At 45.9% G+C, this 14,047-nt stretch overlaps 1 protein-coding gene across 1 annotated transcript; it reads right to left on the reverse strand.

The window, feature by feature from the left end:
- Positions 1 to 6,945: 6,945 nt before the first annotated feature.
- LOC117551977 (vasorin-like) lies at positions 6,946 to 10,794 on the reverse strand. The gene has a single exon (XM_034225084.1). It carries the CDS (start codon positions 10,775 to 10,777, stop codon positions 8,660 to 8,662), a length of 2,118 nt encoding a protein of 705 aa, XP_034080975.1. The 5' UTR covers positions 10,778 to 10,794; the 3' UTR covers positions 6,946 to 8,659.
- Positions 10,795 to 14,047: the final 3,253 nt, after the last annotated feature.

Below are 14,047 nucleotides of genomic sequence, written 5' to 3' on the forward strand. Positions count from 1 at the left end.
ACATTTGTGGAAAGTTGCATTGACAATTATTTTGAAGTAAATACAGATGAAACTTCAGCCAGCATTAGATGGGAAGCATTTCAAGCTTATATAAGAGGAGAAATGATCAGTTTTACACATTCTAAAGCTAAGCAGCATAATCAAGAATTACAAACATTAGAAAACAAAATGAAGAAAGCAGAGACTGAAATGTACCGTCACAACGATAGATGACGTGATCTATCCGTCATGAGAGCTACGATAAGTTAACAAGTGACAGAGTGGCTAAAAGCCGGGACCAAACAAACGTACTACGATCAAGGGAAGCAGCGGGTAAACTCCTGGCCTGGAGAGTACAGAAAAGGCAGAAAGAACAATCAATGGTATAAAATCAGTATCTGGCAACTTAACTGTAGACCCACAAGAGATCAATAATCATTTTAGAGACTTAAATCAGAATACACAGAAGCCAGGGAAGCTCAGAGCAATCTCCTTGACAGGCTACAGTTTCATACTCTGTCAGATGATGACAAGGCAAAACTAGATAGTCCATTGACAATAGCCGACCTTTGTGAAGCTATAGGGAATATCAACAGCGGTAAAGGGTTAGTAGGTAACCCCGTTTTGAAGCACTTCCAAGATTCGGGTTTGGTGAAACCGTTCTGAAATGGATTCAACTGCTATACACAAACCCAACCGTTGAGATCCTAACCAACAACACTATCTCGGCCCCATTTCATTTAGAGCGATCTATCCGACAGGGTTGCCCTCTGTCTCCACTGCTATTTACATTATCAATCGAACCTTTAGCTATGGCCGTTAAGGCCCTGACACACCTACCCGATTTTGGGAGTCAGAGGCCGTCAGAGGCCGTCAGAGGCAGTCGGGCATTCGCGGCGCCCTACTCAGGTTGGTGTGTCCCGCACCGTCGTTGCTTTACGGCACATTTACACACGCGGCCGATTCAACTTTTTCAATTTCCTGCCATTTGTCAGAATTCTGACATAGATATATTCTGACTTTTTTCTCTGTTCCAAACTCAATGTCTTCTTAATTCAACATAAATATTTAGCCATTCAGAGAAATTAATATTATAAAAAATCAAAACTTGTCATAATAAATTCAGAAAATATTGTTTATTCAGTTTCAGACCTGAGTAATGCATTATTAACTATTCAACACCATGATTATGATGTTTTACTTGATGACCAGTTTATAGATATTTTGTTGAACGGTAAAACACTGGAACCAACATTTTTTGCAGTGTTCTTTTTCCCAGTACTGTATAAATACACCCATTTCCCCCCTCACTCAATGCATAGATCTGCAAGTCGTTAACAATTTGTCGAAGTCTATTTTTCGAGGTTGCATTTGCTTTAGTTTTGGTCAATGCTCCTGCAAAACTTGATAATCTGTTGCTCTCCGCCAAACTTCTGTTGCCAAACCTTCGTAGTCATCTTTTTACAATAATTCATCCAATGTGAACCTTCCCCATTCTCAAAGCAGCTACACATCAGGAGGATTGATAAGTTAATGAAGCGGAAATGTTTGAACAGCAGGTGTAATTAATAACACAATGGCTGCATGTTGGTTCAGGTGGTCACCACCATTAATGTAATGAGTTACACCTGTGCTGCTCCTGCTTGGAAAAATCAGCAGCTCATTAAATAAATTATTCTCTGTCTTCTTTAACTTTGAAAAGCATACCTGAACGGTGAGGTCACTTCTGGATGGTCTCCATGGAAACTGATCAGTAACTCAACGCTGCACATTTAGTTTAAATTACCTTCACAAGGTTTTACATATTTACCAAAAGCTGCTAGTTAGATTTATTCCTAACTCGTTTTGGAATATTGCTTTTATTAGCCCTGGGTAATTATTAAAACAGCAAGTCACAGAGAAAACAGACATCAGCAGAGCTCAAAGCCGAGGAAAGAAAACCCAAACCCGAGGACAAACAACGCGTTTCCATGACTTTAATATGTCTTCTTAATGTAATAGAGCGGTGCAGTGACGAGTCCTAAAACCAGGAAGTGAGTCAGCATGTCTCCACTTCCTGTTCCCTCGTCTCAGAGCCAATGGGATCTCTCCATAGGATGTTGGAAACTATCTGAACTAAGGTCTGTGGTTGAGACACGTTGAAGAGACGGATCAGGTTTTGTTCTAGGACATTAAATCATCAGCAGTGACCCCACTGGTGATTTCTGAAGAGTGGACGTGTCTGAGAAACGATGGTTGTTACCAAGTGGCTGAATAGGACTACAGAAGTCGTGGAGGCCGTTGTACGTCATTACGCCGAACACGTGAACACTCCTCTAAGTTAGTTTCTGTTCTGCTTTGAAAGCAAGTCCCTGCCTCCTGCAAAGTGTTCAAACAAACGCTTCAACTCGTTCCATCTATAAGTCTGTGTGTTTGAATCTGGATCTGAAGTCGGCGTGACGTTGAAGTCGTGCTGCTGGACTCGCTGTAGCTCCTTTATAGCATAACGTTAGCATTTAGCTTCTGGATATTAGATTTATGATTCAACATTATAAAAGTAGACATGTGGAGATTATCCGGCTGAACAAAACGTGCATTTATCAAACAGGTTCCTTTTCCACAGACATTATTTCTAGCTCTTTTCCTAAATCCTCTGGAGAGATCCCATTGGCTCTGAGACCAGGGAACAGGAAGTGGAGAGATCCCATTGGCTCTGAGACCAGGGAACAGGAAGTGGAGAGATCCCATTGGCTCTGAGACCAGGGAACAGGAAGTGGAGAGATCTCATTGGCTCTGAGACCAGGGAACAGGAAGTGGAGAGATCCCATTGGCTCTGAGACCAGGGAACAGGAAGTGGAGAGATCCCATTGGCTCTGAGACCAGAGAACAGGAAGTGGAGAAATGCTGACTCACTTCCTGGTTTTAGGACTCGTCACTGCACCGCTCGATGGATGGTTGATGTTTGGAGCCTGCCCATGACCGAAAATAGTGAAAATGTAGGCCTCTCTGATGGGGCCCTGTATCTCTGGAGATACTGATCATAATGTCACCAAATGTGGACTTGATGTTCACAGAGAGGCAAATATACAATAAAACAAATGTTTTGTTCGTACATGTTACCATCTTCGTATTATTAACATTAAACACGCATGAGTTATAGAAGGACATGGAAAACTCTAAAAGGTATGTTTATAATTTCTGTCATTATTCAAGTAAAGAGTTCAATCAATAAAACATGTAATTTATACGTACCAGAGACTGTTATCTTCTCATATAGTTTTTGACTTTTCACTTCACCCTCTGCTGTCCCCAGCCCCTAAAAGCAAACAGCCACAAAGCACTGATTAACCCTCCTGTTGTCTTCGTTCCCCCCCCTTACTTTGGTGTTCGCGGTAACATTTGACCGGTCCTATTTTAACTGCTATTACATTAAAACAAAAACCATTAATCACCACATTTCATTTAACACCCTTTCAAACTGTACATATTGTATCAGACTGCTGGTATACATGAAGAACTGCAGTACATATACAAAGAACAGACACTGCACATGTATTACGTGTGCCAGGTGTGATCCATGTGGGGGGAGGGGCACATTCAGGGGGGGGGAACACATCTTGTGTAGGGATGGGTATCGTTTGAAATTTATCGATTCCGATTCCGATTCCGGTTCTGCTTATCAATTCCGGTTCTTATCGATTCCCCGTTTCGATTCCAAAATTGTAAAAGAAAGAGGTCAAACGTTTAGATAATATCTTTATTCTTTTCAGCTTTAACTGAAATTGTTACAAATAAAAAATATACATGCAATACAAATGTATTGCACAATAGCTGTGCTTTATTTTAACTGAGCTTTGCCTGTGGCAAGCTATTAACACTGTGCCCAATTGTCTTTTTATTTTTTAGTGTAGTGGAGCCTCACTTCAGAGCATTTACCGCGACCCATCTTTGGTGTTATGAAATGACTGAGCTCGTGAACTGTCTACGGGAGGGCGGGGGGAGCCTCGCTGCGGGGCAACTGTGGACCTCTGTCGCCTGTCAGCGCAACTTACATGATGCCGTTTAAAAAAATTAAGGGCGGTGCCGGCCATCAGCGTACCGAGCTGGCCGTCAACGGCCTGCTGACGACCGGCCGTTCTGTGATTCTCCAGGTCCGCCCTGTATTCCACCGGGTCACCGCGGCACAGACGGACCCGCTGGAATACAGGGTCTACCGCGTTTAGGAACCGTTAAGCAGAACCGAAAAGGTGTATTTTGTACGGGTACCCGGTACCCGGCATTTTCTTATCGGTTCTCATCTGGAACCGAGTTTCGGTTCCCAACCCTAATCTTGTTCTTGTGTGTGTGTGTGTGTGTGTGTGTGTGTGTGTGTGTGTGTGTGTGTGTGTGTGTGTGTGTGTGGTGTGGGAGACTGGGAACGCCATGGTTGTTACAAAGTTGACTAAATCATCCAAATAGCAATGAAAGTGGAGATCAGCCCTTTGATATGTTCAAATGTCTGCTGTGAAGGATATCATGAAGCCTGAATGCAATCGAATGTAAAACAAAATAGTTATGATTGATGAAAGTAGTGAATCGGTCAGATTTGACCCGAAGACAACAGGAGGGTTAAACAGTCCCTATTCTCTTATGTGGTGGAGTGCATGTCAATGGTCTGCAAAGGCTAAAACATCAATACTATACTAAATAAAAATCCTTAAGGCGAGACGCTACAGGAAAACACTGTTGTTTCATGACTAGAGGAAAGAGAACATCCAAAATACACACTTCCATTTAAATCACTTGTATTTATTTCCCCTAATTTCACCAGAAGTCAGCATCACATAATACCTCCGTTGCATATTTAAAACAACTTGAAAGTGTTAAAAACTGTAAGTAATGAAATTGGAAGTTAAAGAGGCCCTATTCTGCTTCCTGTGGTGCTCCTTCTCCTGTGTTATAAAGGGTTTAGTGCATGTCAATGGTCTGCAAAGGCTAAAATCCAGAGGAAGTTTCTCTTTTCATAAGATGTTAGTCTTTTACTTGGAAATGGTGTTATTTTGTGCTATGTTCCGTTTGTACCATTAACGGAGAAATACAGAAAATGACCTCCATCCATAAACCCACATAACGTCACACAGTAATCATGTTGTGGTTGAGGTGTGTGTGTGTGTGTGTGTGTGTGTGTGTGTGTGTGTGTGTGTGTGTGTGTGTGTGTGTGTATGAGGTATTGAGAGACACAGTTGCTGTGTAATCAGCTTCTGTTGTTACTGGAAATCCTTTCTGTGTGTTTCTGTTTGCTCTGTGACGACATCCAGCACAGCCTGTAATGGGCCAAATTCCTCAAATCCACAAGGAGGAAAATCAAGAACATGTTCATTACTGCACAATCATAAAAGCACACAACACAAGGACACACAATCACAGTTGGATTCAACATTTAAATCGTTTTAATACTGCTATTTTCTCTCAGCATTGCCCTGTTGGCATTTGACAAACACATAAGAATACAAAGACAAGTTTCCCTAAATAAACAGGGAAGGATCAGTTGAAAATATTTCAGACATTTCCTGTTCCTCTAAATGTCCAAAGCAATACAAAGAGTCTTCCAGTTGATATATGCCGAGGGAGAGAAGATATACTGTCTGTGTTTGTACTGGACAGAAAGAGAGACAGAGAAGAAGAATGAGGAGTTGATGTTGGACAGGGCTGGAGTGCGCACGCACACACACACACACACACACACACACACACACACACACACACACACACACACACACACACACACACACACACACACACACACACACACACACACACACACACACACACACACACACACACACACACACACACACACACACACACACACACACACACACACACACACACACACACACACACACACACACACACACACACACACACACACACACACACACACACACACACACACACACACACACACACACACACACACACACACACACACACACACACACACACACACACACACACACACACACACACACACACACACACAACCCAGTCGTCCAACTTCCTGCAGTTACTTTAGGACATCAATTTAGACTTTGATTAAATTACATTTAATATTTCTTCATTTTTTTGTTTGTAATGTAATATCAAAGTCTTGTGAGGTGAAATAAAGGCCCTTTTGTTCTAGAAATGCACATCAGCATGTAATATGACACTACAAGATGTCAGTGATGTTGCTAAGGCACGTCTCTGTAAACCTGTTGTACTTTTTTTGCAATTTAAGATTATTTCTCTAGCGAAGAGTACGGTGGCCGACAGGTGCTAACCTGGTATTTCAGATATACTGACCAACACTTACAGTTATAAGACGACTGACTCTGCTGTGTGCGTCACTCTTTAGTGTCCCCTGGTCTCCCAGCTGTGTGCATCACTCTTTAGTGTCCCCTGGTCTCCAGCTGTGTGCGTCACTCTTTAGTGTCCCCTGGTCTCCAGCTGTGTGCGTCACTCTTTAGTGTCCCCTGGTCTCCCAGCTGTGTGCGCCACTCTTTAGTGTCCCCTGGTCTCCAGCTGTGTGCGTCACTCTTTAGTGTCCCCTGGTCTCCCAGCTGTGTGCGTCACTCTTTAGTATCCCCTGGTCTCCCAGCTGTGTGCGCCACTCTTTAGTGTCCCCTGGTCTCCCAGCTGTGTGCGCCACTCTTTAGTGTCCCCTGGTCTCCAGCTGTGTGCGTCACTCTTTAGTGTCCCCTGGTCTCCCAGCTGTGTGCGTCACTCTTTAGTGTCCCCTGGTCTCCCAGCTGTGTGCGCCACTCTTTAGTGTCCCCTGGTCTCCAGCTGTGTGCGTCACTCTTTAGTGTCCCCTGGTCTCCAGCTGTGTGCATCACTCTTTAGTGTCCCCTGGTCTCCAGCTGTGTGCGTCACTCTTTAGTGTCCCCTGGTCTCCCAGCTGTGTGCGTCACTCTTTAGTGTTGTCCCCCCCTCTTAGTTCCCCTGGTCTCCCAGCTGTGTGCGTCACTCTTTAGTGTCCCCTGGTCTCCCAGCTGTGTGCGCCACTCTTTAGTGTCCCCTGGTCTCCAGCTGTGTGCGTCACTCTTTAGTGTCCCCTGGTCTCCCAGCACTTTCTATATTTACATATTTTTTGAAAGGGCATTGCATTTCTCCAATTGCAATGTTTTGGCCCGTTTTAACGGGTTTGCACCCGTCGACCATCGTACGATTGTTCTAGAAATAAACATCAGCATGTAATATGACACTCTGTAAACCTTTTTTTTGCAATTTAAGATTCTTTCTCTAAAGGAAAAACTTAAATCTTGTGACGTTCCCAGCACCAGACAGGAAAGAGAGAGCAAATGAATCAGAACGGCACACTGAGCCTGTGCATTTCACAGTCTGGTTGGCTGTAAACAAGCAACAATCCAAACACACGAGGCAGTGCCGGGTAGGAGGCGGAGAGTGGTGTGTGAGAACAAACGTCTAGATCATATCTCAGAAACAACCCAGGAAACTATCGCCTAAAATTCAGTCACACTCGCAGCTAATTTCCTTCGAGCTCTTTGAATTTGCTTTCATCTCTCGGCATGTGTCTGCAGCTTTATAGGAGTGGCTTCTGTGGTGAAAGGCTTTGAACACACATTTAGGAGCTTTGTCAAAAACAGTCAGAGGCTTTTCTTATGCAGCAGAGAAAATCAAAGTCACCGACTCATGGCAGCTACATTCACACTTCGTCGAACCTCATGCAATTAACAACCTCTATAAATGATGTAAAGATGACTTGTGTTCTGGTTTTATCTTTAAATGAATGTTTTTTAGTATATATTTGATACATGTTAGTTTCTTTTAGTGCTTTTAGCTAAAAAAAAGGTTTTAGCTAAAAGTTTCCCTAGGATGCAAATACACAATTAAAGAATCCATGATGACTGGCAGGCTATTTCAAGGGGAACAGTTAGTAATGTTTTAACTCACAACCAGAGCAATACTGAACGGACATCGGCAGCAAAAAACAGGATAGAAATACAAAAACAACAAAACAGGGTATCATGGTATAAGCTACAGGCAAAGTCCTTTTTCAATGGCTCTTCATTCAGTCCATTTATCTTTCACAGCAAATTAATCTCCCCAAAGAGAAAATCTTCAAGACGTGTGGAGAGAATTATAGTTAATCCGAAGACACTGAATAATCCAATGTTGCTTGAATTATAGTTTTGTTTGATCTGAGAATGTCCACAGCTACACACAATCTTTAGACCGCTTTTCACAGCAACCTTTTTTGCATTATTGCATTTCTTTATGTGACCATCATCCGTCCTGTGGACACTACAAAGGAAAAGAAAGATTTATTTTCAGTGCAAGTTCTTTTTATAACTCCCATGGAGCGGTTCGCGTTGGTCGATGAACCGTTTTGTCCCGGGACGTTTGGTCTCTGCATCTCTGTCATTATTTAAACCACTGTCACTTCCGGCAGTTCTGCAGCCCAAACTCTTTTGGGCTTTGAGGCACTTTTCTCACAAATCCAGCAAAAAGGATTACAGCTCCTTCACATAGTTTCTTTCATACAAGCAAAGAGAAAAATCCACTGGTTACAGTTGTGTCGATGCAAAAAGGCACTTCTGTTTTCTGTCTGCTACTAAGACCCTTCTAGTCAATTGCACTTAGTTGAATCACTTGGTTAGCTCTGCTCGATGACTTTAAACTGCATCATAGTCCCACAGTGTTTGCATTTTGTTGGATATTAGAAGTAGGATGGCTTTAATGACGCTATATTGTTATTTGATGGGCAGTGGCCTTGCATTAAGGGTACTTCAAAGTCCAAACCCCCATTTTGTTGCAAGGATGGAGGTGGCTGAGGAGTTTGACATCTGTCAATCTCAGTTTGTTTTTGGGGTAGTATACCATTTCCCCCATTCTCCAGGCAGGCCTTGGTCCCCTCTAGTTCCATTGGATCTGGATCTGCCGGGCCTAGCTCCAGCTCCATTCCCGCATTGGCCTGCCTCCTCTTTCGGACACAAATTATCGTCCCGGCCACGATGGCCAACCCGAGCACCAGCGCCAGTGCAGCCAAGGCGGGGATGAGGGTGTATGTCAGAGGGCTCTGGGTCTCCACCCTGGACTCTGTAGACATCCGCGGTATCCCTTCAGTACGAGCCTCCGTACATGACCCTGTTTCAACAGAGCTGTTGGTCCTGGAGCTGATTCTTTCCTCCAGGGGACTGGCACAGACTGAGTAGGTACAGTTGGGTAGCAAACCACGCAAAGTGTACTCAGGGTAGGATGCCGGTACACTCAGGATTATGGGGCGGCGGTCAGGCCCTGAGAGGTTACGGTAGGTCAGCCGGATTCCCCGGATGTCTGGCCGTGTCTGAATGAATCGGTGCAGGTCCAGAAGGATAGATGTGGAGGTGACGTGCCGTGAGCTGATAGCATCCAGTTCAACAGGAATCACAGGGGCGACTAACAAAACCTCTGAAGGTTTCGGGGGCTCAGGAACCTCCTCCACATTTTCACAGTAGAGGCCAAATGTTCCCGACGGACACAAACAGCTGAGTTGACCTAACGGGTCAAAATTACAAGTGCCCCCATTGAGGCAGATGTTTGGTGGGCAGATGTGCTCCCCTACCTCCCTGTTGGTGGAGCTTGGAGAGACTGGAGGTTCTGGGGAATGGGGGCGGTCTGTTTTTGAGGAGATGGTGGCCTCACTGGGTGGAGGAGGGGGCGGTATGGCGTTGGTATGGATGGTCTCTGGAAATGTGGTGGACACCTGGGGAACAGGAGTACTTCCAATGGGGGAGTCAATCAGCACTGTTGTAGAAGGTGGACACCCAAAATCTTTGTGCTCCAGCGCTGAAAGCATCTTCCCGGCATTAACCAAAGGGAAGTGACATCTGGTTTCCTCAGGACGCCCAAGATTCACATTCTTCTCCTTAAGCCAGACGGGGAACCAAGCTAATGGACACAAGCAGTTAAACGGGTTCTCAGCCACTGTCAGGTGCACCAGCCTGGGGAAGGTCTGGAAGAAACTCTGAGAAAATCCCTGGAGGTTAAGACCACTTAGATCCAGTTCTTGAAGTCCGATCAGCTTCTGGAAGTCCTCCACCCTCAGATCACCCAATGGGTTGGCAGCCAGGCTGAGCTTGATCAGCCCCTTGAGGGAGTCCTGCTGCAGAGCCGGGGGCACCTCAGTTAACTGGTTTGTGGAGATGTCGAGCTCATGTAGGTTTCCCAGAGAGGCTATGAGATCCTCATCCAGAGAGGTGAGCCCAACAGAAGACACCTTAAGGGCCTCCAGGTGCGGGGTCTGCAGGTCTGAGTGTCCCAGGGTTGGGATGGTGTTGTGACTGAGGTCTAGCAGCAGAAGTTTGGGGAACTGAAGGGATGGCAGAGATGTGAGCTGGTTTCGTTGGAGCTTGAGTTCCAGCAGCATCTCTAAACCGTCAAAAGCCTCCGGATGGATGCTCTGAATACGGTTGGCATGAAGATACAGTCTCTCCAGCTGGACCAACCCAGAGAAACTGTCTTTGGAAATGTGTGTGATCTGGTTAGAGGACAGGTCTAAGTTCTTCAGCTTCAACAGCATCTCAAACACACCGTCTGGAATTTCCACCAGCTGATTCTGGCTCAGATCTAGAAGCTCCGTCTCCCCCAGGCCTTTGAAGTCATCTTGGGACAAAGAGTCGATGCCGTTCTGGAAGATGTATAGATTTGAGATGGAGGTGGGGACACGAGGCATGACGTTGGAGCGCCGTTGAATGCAGAAGATGGAGGCCTGGCCCTGGCAGGAACAGTCAACCGGGCATTCGTAGGATACCACCAGACCAGAGTGGAGGCAGAGGAGCAGGAAGTAAGGCAGCATGGTGACGGCAGGCCTCAAACTCTAAAAGACATAAAGGAGAGAAGACGGTTGGGGTTAATCACCATTCACAACAGAGGCATAAAGGAAAGTAATGCATGAATGCTATTCTCTATAACATTACTAAAGAAGCTTTGTCTTCTGCACTGATTTAAAAACCATAAAATCCCAGGCTTCTCCGACAATGCAACATAAAATAGTTTTAGCATAAAAACAGAAACACATATAACGATGCATTAGACATTGTGTGCTTTAGTAAGTTGCAGGAATAAGAAAAACATTTGCAAAAAAATTTCTAGTGTGTTGTTTGATTGCAGTTTTGTCTTTATCCCTTGCTAAAACGTGTCCACACACACACACACAAGTTCAATACAAGGGACATAAGCACACTTTTACCCCCGTCGTACAAACAAACAGTCACACACACACTGCTCCAACACATTGAATTTTCTGTTTTATATCCTCGATGAGCCCCAGGGATGAGGAACCGCAGGTCGAGGCGACGGGTTACCACAGCCCACCCAGGGTGTGCCTTGCTGGGGTCAGAGAGAAACCCGCTCAGCCTGTGTTTATCACACAGTCCGTCGCCCGTGAAACCAAGCCTGCAGTAATGCAGCCCGACACTATCAGCAACACACACATACCATGTATACATCACTTCAAGGGACATTACATTGACTTACATGCATTTCCTGGAGACTTATCCCATAACCAACACATGCCTAACCCTTACCCTAACCCAAACCTAACCAAGTCTTCACCCTAAAATGAATGATTCCCCTCATGGGGACCTCCAATTTGTCCCCATAAGGGAGGCGAGTCCCCACACGTGACTGTGTAAACAGATTTAGATCCCCACAAGTATAGTAATGCTCGGACGGACGGACGGACGGACGGACGGACGGACGGACGGACGCACGCACGCACGCACGCTCAAAAGCTCAAAAGGTTCGTCCTGTCCACAATCAAAAACAGATGGGCGAAATTGTGAGAGGATCCACACGAGGCCAACCAGACTAGGTCGAACCTCCTCTCCGGCACCACAAAAAAAAAGGGGTTAACAGTCGGATGTCAACCGATGGATGTCGATAGCCATTAGCAGCTAGTCATTAGCTGTCGTCGTTAGCCGCTAGCTGGTATTCCTCGGTAGCTGCCGTCGTTAGCTGTTAGTTGTCGTTAGCTGTTGTTAGCTGTCGTTGTTAGCCGTCGGTAGCTGCCAGCCGTTAGCTGTTAGCCGGTGTTGACGGCCGCTAGCTGTAAGCCAGTAGCCGTTAGACGATGTCGTCGGCCCCGGAGCCGCTGCTAGGCGGCGTGCCTCTACCAGGGAAGGTGCCGCTGCGTGTAGTGGCCAGCACCCCAGGGGTAAATCGCTGGGCGGCCAGGAAGAATCGGCTAGCTTCTTCGGCTATAGCGCGGGGCTCAACACTAGCCGTGTTAGCTAGCGCAGCCTGGACATGCAGCCGCATGTCCCGAAGAAACAGCTCCATGAGGTAGAAGTCGGGTTCTTCCGTACCTGGTAGGTCGTCCATCATTTCCATGTGGTCGGAAGGCTTGCTGTCTCCCAGTGCCGAAACGATGTGGAAATGACGAGCGTCATCCTCGGCCATCCCGCGGAGGGCGAACCGAGCCTCAGTCCGTGCGCACGATGCAGCCACGGGCGTTTCCAAAAATCCCCGGCATTTCGAGAAAAACTGCGTTCTTCGCCGTGTTCGGTTCAGACTTATGTCAGGGCCACCAATGTAGTGCCGAGAGATAGGTGCATCGAAAGTGCAAAAGCTGACTTTATTGAGCAGATTAGCACATGTTGTCCGGTTGCAGTCCGGGAAGAGAAGGGGAAGAAGAGCCAGGAGGGCACACAATATATACAGGTAGCAACACATGTCCGTGCGGAAACAATACCCCTAACCCACAGTTCCGTGGTGAATTATGTCAACCAGTGATCACTACAATGCATTGGGGAGTGTTTGCAGGAATGTCATTCATATCTAAGTATCAAATGTAAGTTCGAATCACAGGTATTTGGTGTTTTATGAACCAAAATCATGCTTTCAATTGCCACTAATGTGAACCAGAAGCTGCCAATGTTGTAAAAAACTAATGTTGGGCTATAAAGGAACTACAGCACGGTCACATGACTCCACGTCACCACCGCTAAGCTAAAGGTGGCTAATGTTGGGCTATAAAGGAACTACAGCACGGTCACATGACTTCACGTCACCACCGCTAAGCTAAAGGTGGCTAATGTTGGGCTATAAAGGAACTACAGCACGGTCACATGACTTCACCACCGCTAAGCTAAAGGTGGCTAATGTTGGGCTATAAAGGAACTACAGCACGGTCACATGACTTCACGTCACCACCGCTAAGCTAAAGGTGGCTAATGTTGGGCTATAAAGGAACTACAGCACGGTCACATGACTTCACGTCACCACCGCTAAGCTAAAGGAGGCTAATGTTTGGCTATAAAGGAACTACAGCACGGTCACATGACTTCACGTCACCGCCGCTAAGCTAAAGGAGGCTAATGTTTGGCTATAAAGGAACTACAGCACGGTCACATGACTTCACGTCACCACCGCTAAGCTAAAGGTGGCTAATGTTGGGCTATAAAGGAACTACAGCACGGTCACATGACTTCACGTCACCACCGCTAAGCTAAAGGAGGCTAATGTTGGGCTATAAAGGAACTACAGCACGGTCACATGACTTCACGTCACCACCACTAAGCTAAAGGAGGCTAATGTTGGGCTATAAAGGAACTACAGCACGGTCACATGACTTCACGTCACCACCGCTAAGCTAAAGGAGGCTAATGTTGGCCTATAAAGGAACTACAGCACGGTCACATGACTTCACGTCACCACCGCTAAGCTAAAGGAGGCTAATGTTGGCCTATAAAGGAACTACAGCACGGTCACATGACTTCACGTCACCACCGCTAAGCTAAAGGAGGCTAATGTTGGGCTATAAAGGAACTACAGCACGGTCACATGACTTCACGTCACCAACGCTAAGCTAAAGGAGGCTAATGTTGGCCTATAAAGGAACTACAGCACGGTCACATGACTTCACGTCACCACCGCTAAGCTAAAGGAGGCTAATGTTGGGCTATAAAGGAACTACAGCACGGTCACATGACTTCACGTCACCACCGCTAAGCTAAAGGAGGCTAATGTTGGCCTATAAAGGAACTACAGCACGGTCACATGACTTCACGTCACCACCGCTAAGCTAAAGGAGGGTAATGTTGTCCTATAAAGGAACTACAGCACG

This window comes from Gymnodraco acuticeps, unplaced genomic scaffold (genome assembly GCF_902827175.1).
Source record: "Gymnodraco acuticeps unplaced genomic scaffold, fGymAcu1.1, whole genome shotgun sequence".
Classification (NCBI taxonomy): domain Eukaryota; kingdom Metazoa; phylum Chordata; class Actinopteri; order Perciformes; family Bathydraconidae; genus Gymnodraco; species Gymnodraco acuticeps.

Bases quoted from the DNA above. Each gene is read 5' to 3' on its own strand.
- LOC117551977 (XM_034225084.1), bottom strand. From the start codon at position 10,777: ATGCTGCCTTACTTCCTGCTCCTCTGCCTCCACTCTGGTCTGGTGGTA.